This window comes from Juglans regia, chromosome 13 (genome assembly GCF_001411555.2).
Source record: "Juglans regia cultivar Chandler chromosome 13, Walnut 2.0, whole genome shotgun sequence".
Taxonomy (NCBI): domain Eukaryota; kingdom Viridiplantae; phylum Streptophyta; class Magnoliopsida; order Fagales; family Juglandaceae; genus Juglans; species Juglans regia.
Window position 1 is genome coordinate 29,613,817 of NC_049913.1, and position 15,039 is coordinate 29,628,855.

The following is a 15,039-nucleotide window of genomic DNA, read 5'->3' on the forward strand; positions in this document are numbered from 1 at the left end:
ACAAATTGGGCTTGATGGAAGGCAACTGTGTCACCACAGTTGCCTAGAGAATTGGCAACCACCAACAGAAGTGAAAAATATAACTGGATAGGAGTAAGTTACCAGTGATATCTATGTTACTTTGAGCTAAAAATTTATTACTTATGTTCACAGTTCACCAAGTTGTTATATGGAACTTGTGATTGTCAAAATAGTTTGTTTATAATATAAATAGATTGGTATTGACTGGTGTCTATCAAGAACATTTCATCATTAATGAAAGGGATTGATGCTGGTGGAAGAGGAGTTTATGGTATGTTTGTATTCAAACTAATAGTGCCTCTTAGATATAAAGGTGGCACATTGTACTGATTGCTAAGGATTGGTTGAAATATTATATACTGGAGCTGATAAGGTTAACATTGTGGTCTAGTATGCTTCATGTGATAAATCATACTGGAGTGATGGTTGGACATATGGGTATATTATTCATAGGATACCATATTGGCTAAACACATGGTCTGATTCTCAATAAATAGTTTTTTGTTACTTGTGATTTTACCATATACACTGGGTTTGATCTCTTGTAAATGACCAGTTATATTAAGGGAGATTTATGTCAGGAAATCTGTGGACATTTGTGCTTTCAATTGATTTGTTGTATTGTAAGGCTACTACTACTGCTAAGGCATATGTTCAATTATGAGCTAACATCTTTGTGCTATCTTCTCAGGTCGTTATCAGCCCCTAAAATGTGTGGATGAGGAGGCTATTTGGTGGTCATCTTGGCAGATATATCAAAAGGAGCTATCTCACATCATGAATTCAATGAAGCTATGTGTTTAATTTGGAGCCAAGTTGTATGAGTATATGTAGTACTTAGTCACATATATGGGTTGTAAAAAATACAGTATGCATATGAATGCTGATGACCCTCTTGTCCTTCCTACTCAGCAAACATTAATGTATTTCCATGGCTTTCAATGAACACTGGGACATCTTGGAATGTTATAAATATTGATATATATATTAAGTTATATGGCTACGAGGTTTTTAATTTTTAACTTTTTTTTTAAGCAGTATTTTGGTCATCTAACCTAGGTATCAAGTTATGAGTGTTATATATACGGATATAAAAATGCGTCAATTATTCATTCATTAGCTAATAATTTGTGAGAAATGTCTCAAATCAAAAGTACTATTGTTTACGGTACCACCTTAGTGGGGAAAAATAGCTTTTCCCCATAATTAGCTGCTAGTGTTTGTAAGAAAAAAGGTAAATCAGTTTCATGAAAAACTATTTCCTACAAAAGGCCTTCATGGAAATTAAGTATTTCCTAAAAATCAAGTGTTTGTGGGAAAAAGATAAATCAGTTTCATAAAAAACTATTTCCTATCCGATACTTCATGGAAATTAACTATTTCCTACAAATCAAGTGTTTGTGGGAAAAAGATAAATCAGTTTCATAAAAGACTATTTCCTATCCGATGCTTCATGGAAATTAACTATTTCCGACGGAAGACTCGGCAGGGGTTCAGCCAATAGCTTTACTGAGGATTAGGAAAAACATTTTTTTCTACCAAACGTTTAGTGGGTAATACTAATACCCGCCAGTATCTCTCACTATAATTGATCCTATAATTACCACAAGCAGTAACAAAAGTAAAAATGCTTTTACGGCGAGTTTAGTAGGCTCTAGCCACAAGATGTGTCGTGGCAACACCTAGGTATTTCCCACGACTTATACTTTTCGTGGGATATAATACTTTTTGTGGTGACTTATATCCCACGAGACTTCCACGAAGAAAATTTGTGGGAATAGGATTTTTCCCACAAAAATGATGCCACCAAACTCATTCTTGAAAAAAAACGTATTCGTTGTAGGAGAAAATTATCAGTAGGAACAAAAATATCCTTACAAATTTTAGATAATTACAGGCTTTGCCCTTTTCTCTTTCTACAGGCACAAATGTACTATGTACCATGACACAACCTTCAAATAATTCCTCAATCTATCATTTCTTTCGTTCACTGAGAAGTCTCTCAATCCGATTTGGCCGACATCTCCTTATTCAGTCCAACATCTCCTGCATTGAGTAGTTTCCCATCAGTCTGATTTTGTTGTATCATTCTCATACTTGATTTCTACAACATCCATGAACCCCAAATTAACTTCTAATTTCCTTCTCGAGCATGATCTCCCCCATGGACGCCCAAAACACTACAAGAAAACTGGTCTATTGCGGCGATTTTTTTGCCGCTAGAAATAATATCACCTCAATAGCCCAGTTTTCACGGCGATTTTCTGCTTCGATCTGCTTAAAAGGGGTTCGGTTTTAATTTTATCTTTTGCAGCGAATTTAAAGTTTTTTGTGGCGAATAAAGTTCGCCGAAATGGATTTGATTTTACGCAGCGATTTTTAAGTTATTTGTGGCGAATTTAACCACCGCAAAAAGGGTAAAACCTTATGGCGTCTCACAATTTCGCCGCAATACCATGATTTTAGGTCCCAGGCGCCAACACCCCCGAAAAAGTAACATTTCCCCCCAAATCCCGATTTCACATTTGTCGTCCCCATTCGTCGTCCCCATTTCATCTTCTCCATTACTCACGGCCCACACAAAATTTTCTCTAATCAACTTCCACGGAATGAAACCACTAACTCACGAACCACTCCAGTCCAGTGATTCTCGCGTAAGCAAAGCCCGCGACTCCGCCCCATCGAAAACCCACTAATCAGCATCTTCGTCAGTTTATGCGGAGTCGACACTAGTGAAAAAAGTCCCATTTTCTTCACTCTAAGGCTTTATTCTTCATCATCATCAACCCTTTTCCGAGGCAAAGTGGGTTGGAGTCGATTTCCCAAGGTAATTTACTCTGTTCTAGCTCTTCATGGTTCTTAACGAAATCGTTTGGGTAAATTAGAAATGGGGTTGTTTTGCTATAATATTTATGCTTAGGTTTTCCTTTTGCACACACATTTGACGGAAAAATGCCAGCAGTTGTTGTCATGTAGCTGTTTAAAATATAAATTTATATATTTTTATGTGTGGAGTGTCAAGAAAGAAACTTGCTCCCGCTCGTGATGGAAACTTTATTGAAAGCAATTGGGTAAATTAGAACTAACCAAGGCTAACAGGGTAAGCCTGGTTTGCAGCTAAGTGTACCCGAGAAGCGTGTGAGTCGTTTCACATAGGTTCCAGGTCTCGATTTGATCACATCCAACCTTGAGAATGGTTTTTTGTTGAATTCAGTCCCTGATTGAACAAAAAACGCACCATTCATCATCAAATCTCCATCGGACCTCCATGTCCAGTTGCTCCACTCACTCTCAGATGCATAGTCTCTCTTGGTCACCTTCAAACGTCAAAGATGAAGAATTTGTTAATAACTTAAAGTCACCATGAAAAAAGAAACACAATGATTTTAATCATTTGTTGGTACTCTGATATACTTTGGGTCATATGTGTGTGTGTTTTAAAATGGTATCATATTGAAATGAGATTAAAGAAAGGATCACTCACAATTCTAGCACTAAAGCACTTCACGATTTGATAACAATAGTATGGGAAAAAGCAAAAAAACCAGGGGAGAGAGAGAGAGAGATGGAACCATAATTAGTGAAGTTTTTTTTTTTTTTTCATAGGCATACATACCTCTTTAGCAGCCAGGTTTGGAGGAGCAATGAATCTGTTACCTTGACTGATAATGGTAGGATGGCTACTACCACCAATGGCATACATAAGCCAATGAGTATAGTCATTGTTAATAACATGGACGAACCCCCATCGGCACCTTGGCATTCGCTGCACCAATCCCCTTCCAAAGTGATTAAAGGCAACTGTGATTTGCATTATCTCGTCACCAGAAAAGCTATTGCTTGCACCAAACAACATCACCTGAATCACCCTTAGAATTATCAATGATGCGCATGCCTTTTTGTGATCTCTCACTAAAAATTTAAATCATCATCCTAATTAATTGTAATCTAAACCAGATTTGTTTGGTAATTTTTAATGGTAATAAATTTAAGCTGTTTAGCTCAAGTACGTACTGTTTTCTTTTAGGAAAAAAAATTATAAGTGAAGATTAATGTCTAGCTAGGTTACCTCATTGTGGTTGGTAAAATGGCAGTTGGAGATGGTTATAGCAGTTGATCCCATAATGGCATCAATGAGACCATCTTGGCATTGGGACATGGAAACATGGTCAATCCAGATGTTGGATGAGCCAAAGATGGAGATACCATCGCCATCACTAGGTGTCCTGATACCGACATGGTTCATAGCATCCCTGATGAGTCCACCACTACCAGCGTAAATGTTATGGATATGGATGTTATGGATGATCACATTTTGCACGAACTGGATGGTGATGCCGGCACCATAAACGATGCACACATTGGCTCCCCTAGCATCAATGGTTTTGTTGCTGGTCATGATCAACTCCTCATGGAGCCTAATGATCATGTTGCGTTCAAAGATAATCCAGAGGGGCCCATCCTGGGTAAAATGAAGAAATAATATCGAATTAATAAAATATAAGATATATAAATAAGCAAATAAAGAAACTATAAATTAGGTCGTTGAAATATACCAACAGCTTGAGGCTTCGGAACAACTTGTGGATCAGTGTTGTTGGGTATCACTAGTAAAAATGTCCATTTTTATTGCATCCAATAAAAATGGACATTTTTACTCCAAGTGAGTGTCCCCAACCATTATATATAGTTTGGTGTGGCAATATTGACCCACTAGAAACTGTCAAAACTTGTGGTTTTGCCTGCCAATTCTAGTGCAGAGAAATTAAAATCACTTTATGACACTTGAGTTCAATTTGTCTTCATAAGCTACCACCTATGTATTAGTTGGATGGGTTAGTACATGACATGGGACTGACCTCTTTCATTGTTTCTACTTTTTCCAATGTGCCCCTATTAAGGTGAGGAGACCTAGTGCTTATAACCCATCCCGTGCTGCAACACTTGGTCCAAGCCAGCACAATCCAGTACTGAACCTGGCCGTTGTTGGGTTAATTGCGGGATCTGTACATGGGCTTGAGGGGCCTGACCACATTTTTGTGGGGGGGCTTCCCTATTACTTTACAGAGACTACACTTAGGGCTTTGTGATGACTGTGATGCTTATTTATTATTCTGGATTTAGCTCAGTTTGTATATGAGAATACAATACACCACCCCATTGTAATACATATGAGTTTGGATTTGTTGATGGGCTTGGATGCTTGTTGATGGGATTTTATTTTGCATGTTATATCGATGTTCAACTTGAATGAATGAAGCAGTCATTGATTATGAATGTTGCATTTAGGAACAACTAAAAACCAGGCCTAGAAAGAAAATTAGGCCAAGGAAATTTAAAGCCAAATTAAGTTTTTGCGGCGAATTAAACGCCTTTACCGGCGACTAATTTATCGCCGCTAAAAGCTAAAACTTTATTTATCCTAAACCAGCGATGTACAAATCGCTATTAAAACATCAATACCGACGATTAAATATTCGCCGCAAATAAATTTAAATAACAGAACGTAAATTACGGCGATACTAAAAATCGCTGTCTATAATTAAATAGCGACGATGTAAATATCGCCGCTATATACTTATCGAATTGAAAAGTCAATTAGCAGTGAGTAAAAACTTGCCGTAAACTAGTATTTCGCAGCGATTAAAAGTTCGTTGGTAAAAAGGACAACTCCAATTGCGGCGATAAAAAAATTGCAGGCATTAATAAAGGCCGGCGATAATTAATCGCTACCAAATGCACCAACATACGGTGATTTATTACGGTGATTTTGATGAGTCGCTGGCAAATATATTTGGCAGCGATATTTTTACTTTTAGCGTCAAAAATTAATCGCTGCTATTAATATTTCCCAGCGTTTAACAACTGAATCCTATATTATTTTGCGGTGATTAAGTTTTGGTAAACGGCGAATAAATATTCACCGGGAAAAAAATATATGGCGGCGAGTTTTGGGTTCCGTTGGACTAGATGTAAAGTGGGGCTTTAATACCGGCGATCTTCCAGCGAGTTATAAATCGCTGGGGTACATGTATGCCAGTGATTTTGTGGGTATAGCCAGCGATTACGTATCGCTGGCAAAAGTGCTGAACCTTATAGTGAAAATATCTGATTGCTTCTCAAACACTATCTCCTCCTTTTCCATCGGCCTACTAAAGGTTGTTAGTGTCATACTCATTTTCATTATCCCATCCATTTTTACAAAGATTTTGTTAGGTTTGCTGTATGCCAATGTCGTGCTGTTTTCCAATACTCTTAGTTTTAAATCATTAATTTATGTATATTATTTCTTTCAATTTATATTTATTTTTTTTATAGACAAGTTATGATATCATGCTAGAAACCTACCCACTTTATTTTTCTTTCTTAAAGGAAATGCAGGCTAAAATGGTGAGAGTGTGTCCAACCCAAAAATTGAAAGATTTTCATATTTTTATCTAACTAGAGGACTAAATAAGTACTATATTTAAAACGAATTTGATAATATATCAAATGATCGAATAGGGGAATCAAGCATGTGTCATCTACACTAGTTATATTCATAAATAATGTTGGTGAGGGGCAACTCATTCACTACAACAAATTAGCCTTTTTCCCATGAGTATTTTGCCGCAATTAGTCCATAGTTTTGCTGAAAATGATGTTTTCCCGCTAATTCAAGTCGTAGCTGACTTTCTAGAAATCACTGGCAACATATAGTAGTACTTAAACTCGCGAGCAAAATGTATGTAAAAAATCATCAGGATACCTAATATGACTTTGGTGAGGGGGAACACAGAGATGATCTATGGCCGATTAACGATGTCATGCATGACCTACATGCATGAGGTGCCCTGGGCGAGGCTACCTATGCCATGGCCAGATTTAGCAAACTTTTCGTCTTTGTTAAATGGTTTGTTATAAAGTCTTGACGTGATGATGGTGAGACATTTTCCTATGGGAGTTTTTGCAGCTAAATCTTTTGCGATTACTAGCTGCTTTCTTGGCAACAAAACATGGTTTCTGTAGCTAATTTAGATTATTTGATAGTTTTAGTAAAAAGTTATTTGTTAATTTTTACTAAATCTTCCTTTTAGCAATGAAATGATTTTTGTATCTCAATTTAAGTCCTCTCCAATTTTTAGCAACAATGCTTTTCATTGTTGTAAAAAAGCTGATCGTTGCACAATAGAGAGAGATCTTTTAATTCCCACCAAACATTAATTTTAGCAACCAAAATTCTAGTGACTACTATTATCGTTGCTACATCTTCTATAATACAAATTATACAAAATATCCTATACATTCTTTGAAATATAAATAAATATATTAAATAAGGTAAGTGATTATAAATAGTATATAATTAAATATATTAATGCATCTAACATATGGTAAATATATATATATATAACACATATGACGAGCTCGAACGAACCAAATCAAACGGCCTATACTATGAGCTTAAGTATTCGAGTTTATATAAATTCTATTCATTTAATATTTGAACCAAATTTACAAACATCTCGTTTATTAAATAAATCGAGACTATCTACTAACCCAACTCATGAAGTTGTTCACGAGAATGCTTGCCGGCCCCACTCACCGTCAATTTTGATAAAGTATATCAAATGAAAATAAATCTACAAAACGTATTGGCGCAACCCATAAGTCCAATAAATTACTCTTGAATTCATTGAGAATGAGACAACGAAGGAAAAAAAAAAAAAAAAAAAGAGATGTTCATTCATTGAGGTTTTGCTTCCATTCAATCATGGAATTTTCTCTCAGCGAGCAAATAGATGCCTATGTTTAGAGAAAAAAAAAAAAGTAAAAATAGACTTCGAGTCTACCCAAGTCCTTCATTTTGAAATTTTGACTCATAAAGGTTTGAAGACTTTGTATCTTAGAAATGTCATTCCCAATAATAATCATGTCGTCAACATATATATAGAATGATGATAATAATACACACATCAGTGGCCAATAGAAACAGTACAGAGTCATATGAGCTGGGAACAAAACCTTACTAAGCAACCCCAAAACTGAATTTGGAAAACCACGCATGAGGAGCTTTCTTGAGACCATAAAGAGCACCAGAAGGCAGTAGACTTTGTGAGGAGGATGATCATAACCAAGTGGAGGTTGCATATACACTTCTTTAACAAGATCACCATTCAAAAATACATTCTTGACATTCGTATGAAATAATTGCCATCAACAAGTTGCAGCAACCGCAAGCAAATATCTAACAGAAGTAAGTCGTGCAACAGGTGCAAAAGTTTTCTCATAGTCAATACCGTATTATTGGACAAAACCCTTAGCAACAAGGTGAGCCTTGTATCACTCCACTGACCCATCTGCACGAATCTTAATTTTGTATACCCACTTGCATCCAATTGCATGTTTTCTAGGAGGCAAATCCACTAGGTCCCAAGTACGAGTTTTGGTGAGTGTATCTAATTCATCTGACATGGCTTTCTACCAAAGAAGATCAGAACTAGCTTCATGATAAGGGCAATGTTCATGAATAGTAACAATAGCATAAAAATAGTGATAATCTTGGAGATGTGTAGGAAGTGCTCTTACTTGACTAAAGTAACATGGTTCAAATACCTGGGAGGACTCTGGAACATCTGGAACATCTGATGCAGTTAGAGGATTATCAGTCTCATCAAGCATATCAAGAGGGGCTGTAGAGAGACTATTTGAGGAGCTTGACGACTCTGCAATGAGTCAAAGATTGAATCGATGGAAATATTAGTGAAAACAAGGGAATATTTCGGAAGTGAAGAAGAGAAACGAGAAAGACTGGTAAACATTCTATGTTCCAAGAATGCTACATGACAAGAAACACAAACACATCTAGTGATAAGATTGTAACAACGAGAGGACTTTTGTGAAATTCCATAATGAAGAAAATAACATAACAGAGAACGTGCTTCAAGTTTGGTGCCTTCATGTGGAGGCAATTTGACAAAACAAGCATGCTCATAAACACGAAGTAAAGAGTAACCAGAGGTTTTACCATAGAGAAACTCAAAAGGTGTTTTTTTTGTGAATAGTTTACGAGAGGACCCGATTGATAGTGTATACTGCAGTGAGAGCAGCTTCACCTCACAATCATTCAGGAACAAAGGCAAAGGCAAGAAGAGTACATACAATATCTAACATGTGTCTGTGTTTTCTTTCGGTATGTCCATTCTATAGAGAAGTATAGGGACAAGAGCGTTAGGAAATGGTCCCATGTTGAGATAAATAGTTAAGAAAAGATTTTGTCATTATACTCCATGGTATTGTTTGGACAGAATATTTTGATGGAACAATAAAACTGAGTTTGGATCATTTTGTGAAAGGTTTAATAAAGATTTGCAAGTTCAGATTGTTGATACAAAAGATATATCAAAGTATAACGAGAATAATCATTTAGAAAGATAACAAAATAATGAGAACACCCCCTCCCCCCCAGTAAGGATGGGATCAATACCCCAAATATCAAAATGAATTAGATCAAAAGGTGCAGAAGAAGTTGAATCACTATTATTAAATGACGAATTTGTTTGTTTTCCAAGATTACAAAAGACATAATCAAATGACCCTAAATTACCTTGAGAAGCTAAAAGTTGAACACATGTTAAAGAGGCATGACCTAAACGGGAGTTTCATAAGCTAGAGGAAGTAACAGAATCAACAAGAAAAGCCTGCGTGCAAGTTGGGATTTGTAGAGATGTAAGCTCGAAAAGATGTCCAACTTTATGACCTGTCCTAAGAGGCTGACCCATCTGATGATCCTGTACAATAATACCATCATTGTCAAAAGTTAGGAAGGTTTGGATAGTTAATTGAGATGAGTAGAGTTAAGATGAAATTTGAAAGTTGAAAGTTGAATAAAATATTATTAGAGTATTATTTTTTAATATTATTATTGTTTTGGGATTTTTAAAGGTTGAATTATTTATTGTATTTTATGTGAAATTTTGAAAAATTGTAATGATTATATGAGATAAGTTAAAACGGCTTTTGTATCCAAACCTCCCTATTCTCAAGCTTAATTTACAAATATGACCGACGAAAAGAATATTTAGGGATAGTTTTGGAAGTAAGTATGCATCATCAACAGATAAGCAGGAGGATAAGATAGATCTAATGAGAGTGAGATATGTGAGAACCATTAGCAGCATAAATGACATGATTAGGAGAAATGACAGTTTTGTAGGAAAACAAGGTAGGGTCAAAAGTCATATGGTTACAACATGAAGAGTCAATGAACCACGAAAACTTATCTAAGGTGACCGACAGCACAGTAGAGGATCAAGACAAAACCTAGTGAATTAGTGTCTCAACATCAACTATAGTGCGAGCAGGAGGGTGAGATGAAGTCTCAAGAGTAGACTCAGATGCAGATGGACAAGATAGAGCAACCACAACAACCTGTTGAGTAGAAGCCCATTGTTTTTGGTATTGTAGCTTGAGTCATTCATTGATGGAGTGGATAGTCTTTTTGCAATACCTGCACAAAACTGACTTAGAGGGCAAGTGTGTAGTTGAGTGGGTAGATGAAGGCTTGGGAGCACTTGGAGAAGCACTTGCCATAACCATATTCAGAGATTGCATTTTCATGGTAGAACGATGATTTTCTTGAGAGATGAATTCAGAAATAGCAGTCTCTAGATTTGGGAGGGAACATAGAAGTTACCTAGCACAAGAGTAGCACCAATCCAACCAGCAGACTCTAAAGACTTCTATTTCTGAATTCATCTCTCAAGAAAATCATCGTTCTACCAAGAAGATCCAGTTGGCTTAAAATTCTCATGAAGTGTCATCATGAAATGCATAAATTTTTTACGATCAAAATATAAAATAGGTTGACCTGATTCTTGACGCATTTGATAGAGTTTAGTCTCAAGTTGAATCTCCAATGAAGCATCATGAGTGCAGTTGTGTCAACGTGCTAGAAGATCCCAAGTAACTTTTGCATTCCCAATCTTTGGAAGCAGACGATGAATAGAAGGAATTATCTTACTGTGCATACTATCCCAATCCTTAAGACTTGAAGCAAAGTCATCTTCTGTCTCATCATCTTTAGGCTTAGGTGGAGAGATTTTTCCAGACACAACCCCACAATTAACGTCCTTGTAGAAAAGCTTTCATATGTTGGACCGACATATTGTAATTGGACCCATTCAAAATAGGATCAATTAGATGAACAATATTGTCTAATTAGAATAACCTTGAGCCATTGGGAGAAGTCCAATGAAAAAACTATCGAAAAATATGAAACCAGTGCAAAACATTAAGTCTCGTTTGTTTTCATAACTCCTCTCAACTCATCTCATATCATCTAATCATTACAAATTTCTTAAATTTCCACATAAAATAAAATAGACAATTCAAAATTTTCAAATCTCAAAATAAAAATAATATTAAAAAAATATATTCTAACAATATTTTATTCAACTTTTAACTTTAATCTTAACTCATCTCATCTGCGAAAATAAATGAGACCTTGTAGAAAACACATGGTCAAATGTCCAAGTTAGCGACTGGCATGGAACTGTTGACATGGCATGATGAGAGGGTAACACGTGTCATGAGTTGATGTCTCTACGCATGGAGAAATCTGTCATCATGTGGATAGTGGGCAAAACCTCTAGGTGGCGCATGCGACTTCTACTGAGGTTGATTTTTGTGTTTTTGAACATAGCAATAGATTTTCTATCAAAGGATGTTGCTAAAAATATAAAAAAGGGAATGCATGCAGCTGACCGTGGCGCGTATGAAGACAGATGGGATTGGTTCTTTCACAGATCAAACAATCTGTACTTTGCGAACTTGATTGAGAAATTTGATTTCAGTACTAGTTGCGATGAAGGTTGAAAAGCACCAAGCGGTGACAAGCTCGCTAGAAAAATTATGCAAAGAGTCTACAGGGAACCTAGGGCTATGATGTCATGTAGAAAATATGTAAAAATAAATTTCTATAATTAAATGAATAATTGTTATGTACAATAAGAGTGCGAAATGACTCAAAAGTAAAATAAGAAATTAAATAAATCCATCAACACCAAGCAACCGAAAAGCTTAGCTACCACTAGGTTGATAGCTAGGTTGATACGAGCTGATATTTCATAACTTCGAGATCAGGAGTTCGAGTCGGGACATAAGTTGAAATCACTTATAGTAGTAAAGCCAAACTTTTGGACCCTGGGATGGGCTTTGGACAAGTTGGATATTCTGAGGGTGTTGTGGTGACAAACTCGACCTTGGAGCAGTAGTTACAGCTCAAATCAGATATTTCACAACAGAAATGGGCTCCTATGATCACGTCCAAGAATAGTTGCTATGTTCGTCTCCCTCCCTCCCCTTTTTTGCTAAAAAAAGGAAGAAGGAAAAAAAAAACCGAAAAGCTATCTTACCGTCGACAGTATTGATGAAATTAAGCAAAACGATGCTTCTACCTTTCTTGGAAGTGAATATCCACCATGATCGCTCCCCAAACAAGACGTTGAGGGAAGGCGCATTCGTACAAGAAGAAAAAGCCATGCTGAGAGAAGGTGCTGAAAGGTGGTCATCTTTTTCTTTCCCTTTTTTGGAACGAACTGTATGATTCCAAGCTCGCAATCATGTGCCATGGCTCTTGACGACAAGCCCTAAAATCCATCTCAAAGTCCCAATTTCTCTCTCAAAGTTTAGGAAAATAGGCAAATACTCCTCCATGCTATTAAAAACTCATCCCACCAAACTCTACATCACTCTCGCACTTGAAGTGTTCCCTTCAGCCGTCCATTTCTCACATATGCCTTGTACCCCAAAACCCTCCAACCAACCAATAACCCTGACCAAGCAAGCCTTTAGTACCATCTTGAAGTCATGTTTTTCAAGCCAAAACCAGCTCAAACAACTCCATGCACTTCTCCTTACTACAGGCCTATCAATCAAGAACAGCCTTATTACCCATCTTCTCATCAATCTTACGCTCTTGGGTGATATGTCCTATGCTCGTCAGCTGTTCGATGAAATGCACAAGCCGAGAATATTCTTATGGAACACCCTCATTAAAGGATACGTGAAAAATGAACTTCCCATGGAAGCATCTTCGATTTATAGACAAATGCACCATCTTGGTGTTCGTCCTGATCCCTTTACGTATCCATTCGTGGTCAAGGCATGTGCCAAACTGCCTGAACTGTGGACTGGTGGGGCAGTCCATGTCCATGTGATGAAATATGGATTGGAGTTTGTTTCTATGGTAAGGACTGAGTTGATGATAATGTATATGAAATTTGGGGAGCTGGGTAGTGCAGATTTTTTGTTTCAGAGTATGGTAGAGAGGGATCTAGTGGCGTGGAATGCTTTAATTGCAGCCAATGTGCAAAATGGACATGCTAGTGAAGCTCTTGGGTTGTTTCGCCGAATGGGTATTGCTGGAATTAAGCCCGATGCAGTTACAATTGTGAGTGCTCTTTCAGCTTGCGGTCAATTAGGTTGTTTGGAGATTGGGGAGGAAATTTATGGAGTGGCCAGAAATGAAGGGATTGATTGCAATATCATTGTTGAAAATGCACGGCTTGACATGTATGTGAAATGTGGTAGCATTGACATGGCAAGGGCCTTGTTTATAAACATGCCTCAAAAGAATGTCATTTCATGGAGTACTATGATTTTGGGTTATGCCATCAATGGGGAGAGTGAAAAGGCACTGGCTTTGTTCTCTAGGATGCAAAATGAGGGATTCCAACCAAACCATGTTACGTATTTAGGGGTTCTATCTGCTTGTAGCCATGCTGGGCTAGTAAATGAAGGCTGGGCATATTTCGGCCGTATGGCTCGATCAAGTGTGAAGAATTTTCAACCAAGAAAAGAGCACTATGCTTGTATGGTTGACCTTCTTGGTCGGTCAGGGCATCTTGAGGAGGCGTATAACTTCATTAAAAGTATGCCCATAGAGCCAGATGCAGGAGTCTGGGGGGCTTTATTGGGTGCCTGTGCAATCCATCATGATGTCAAATTAGGGCAGCATGTAGCAGATTTGCTCTTTCAAGTAGCTGCTGACAGTGCTTCATATCACGTTATAATGTCTAACATGTATGCAGCTGCTGGGAGGTGGGATTTTGTCGACAAGGTGAGACAGAGAATGCGAAAGAAAGGCATTAAAAAGGTAGCTGGTTATAGTGCAGTTGAGTTCAATAGCGATTTTCATGTTTTCTACGGGGGAGATAGATCGCATGGACAGTCAGCCTTAATATACGAGAAGTTAGGGGATTTATTTGAACAGATAAAGAGTATGGGCTACATTCCCAAAACTGGTTCTGTGTTCCATGATGTAGAAACAGAGGAAAAGGAAGTCACAGTCAGGACTCATAGTGAAAAACTTGCTGTGGCATTTGGTCTCATCAATATTCGGCCTGGATATCCCATCAGGGTGATGAAGAATTTGAGAACTTGCGATGACTGCCATACTTTTTCCAAGTTCGTCTCCAAAGTCACAATGAGGGAGATTATTCTGAGAGATAAGATTCGTTTTCATCATTTTAGAAATGGGGTTTGTTCATGCAAAGACTTTTGGTGATTGCATAAGGAGTTAGTCTACATATAGTCCCCAATCATGCAAGTCCATACATTTATGTTTAAAAAAAAATTAAAATTACAATAATATCTTTTTTAAAATAATATTTTTTTTCTCTTTTACCCTCATTCATCAATGGGACCACACACGTAGTCCTCCACTCAAGACTGTAAATAGAATCTCTCTTGCATAAGTGGTTGGAGATCGCATGTCAGCTCATTATGTATACTAGATGTGGCTTAACTCCCTTATTTTCGAAAGTGAGCAGCTTTGAGGTAAGCCAGACAAACAATCCAACCATTTTCTCCCAGTAAATGGAGGCATCTTTGGCGCATTGAAAACCATCCATGACCGACTCAACATCTGCGATGAAAAATATATGTTGGGATGCTCTTTTACTCGAACCTGCAAATACTGAACATAGACCCATCTGGCATGCACGAAACCAAAGCTATCTACAACCAGGTTATATTTGA

At 37.2% G+C, this 15,039-nt stretch overlaps 2 protein-coding genes across 2 annotated transcripts; one reads left to right on the plus strand and one right to left on the minus strand.

The window, feature by feature from the left end:
* Positions 1 to 3,113: 3,113 nt before the first annotated feature.
* LOC108994020 (pectate lyase-like) lies at positions 3,114 to 12,540 on the minus strand. The gene is made up of 5 exons (XM_018969091.2): positions 12,414 to 12,540; positions 8,614 to 8,723; positions 4,091 to 4,483; positions 3,638 to 3,880; positions 3,114 to 3,338 (listed from the first exon to the last, which is right to left on the minus strand). The coding sequence occupies exons 1-5, from the start codon at positions 12,538 to 12,540 to the stop codon at positions 3,114 to 3,116; spliced, it is 1,098 nt and encodes a 365-aa protein (XP_018824636.2).
* LOC108994073 (pentatricopeptide repeat-containing protein At2g01510, mitochondrial) lies at positions 12,306 to 14,687 on the plus strand. The gene has a single exon (XM_035684557.1). The coding sequence runs from the start codon at positions 12,713 to 12,715 to the stop codon at positions 14,564 to 14,566; it is 1,854 nt and encodes a 617-aa protein (XP_035540450.1). The 5' UTR covers positions 12,306 to 12,712; the 3' UTR covers positions 14,567 to 14,687.
* Positions 14,688 to 15,039: the final 352 nt, after the last annotated feature.

What these genes read in the sequence shown, in the direction of transcription:
- LOC108994020 (XM_018969091.2), bottom strand. Translation starts at nt 12,540, where the DNA reads ATGGCTTTTTCTTCTTGTACGAATGCGCCTTCCCTCAACGTCTTGTTT. An exon ending in ATTTTACCAACCACAATGAG is followed by an intron (nt 3,881 to 4,090) that starts GTAACCTAGCTA and finishes AGGGTGATTCAG; the next exon opens with GTGATGTTGTTTGGTGCAAG. An exon ending in CAAACCTGGCTGCTAAAGAG is followed by an intron (nt 3,339 to 3,637) that starts GTATGTATGCCT and finishes TGACGTTTGAAG; the next exon opens with GTGACCAAGAGAGACTATGC.
- LOC108994073 (XM_035684557.1), top strand. Translation starts at nt 12,713, where the DNA reads ATGCTATTAAAAACTCATCCCACCAAACTCTACATCACTCTCGCACTT.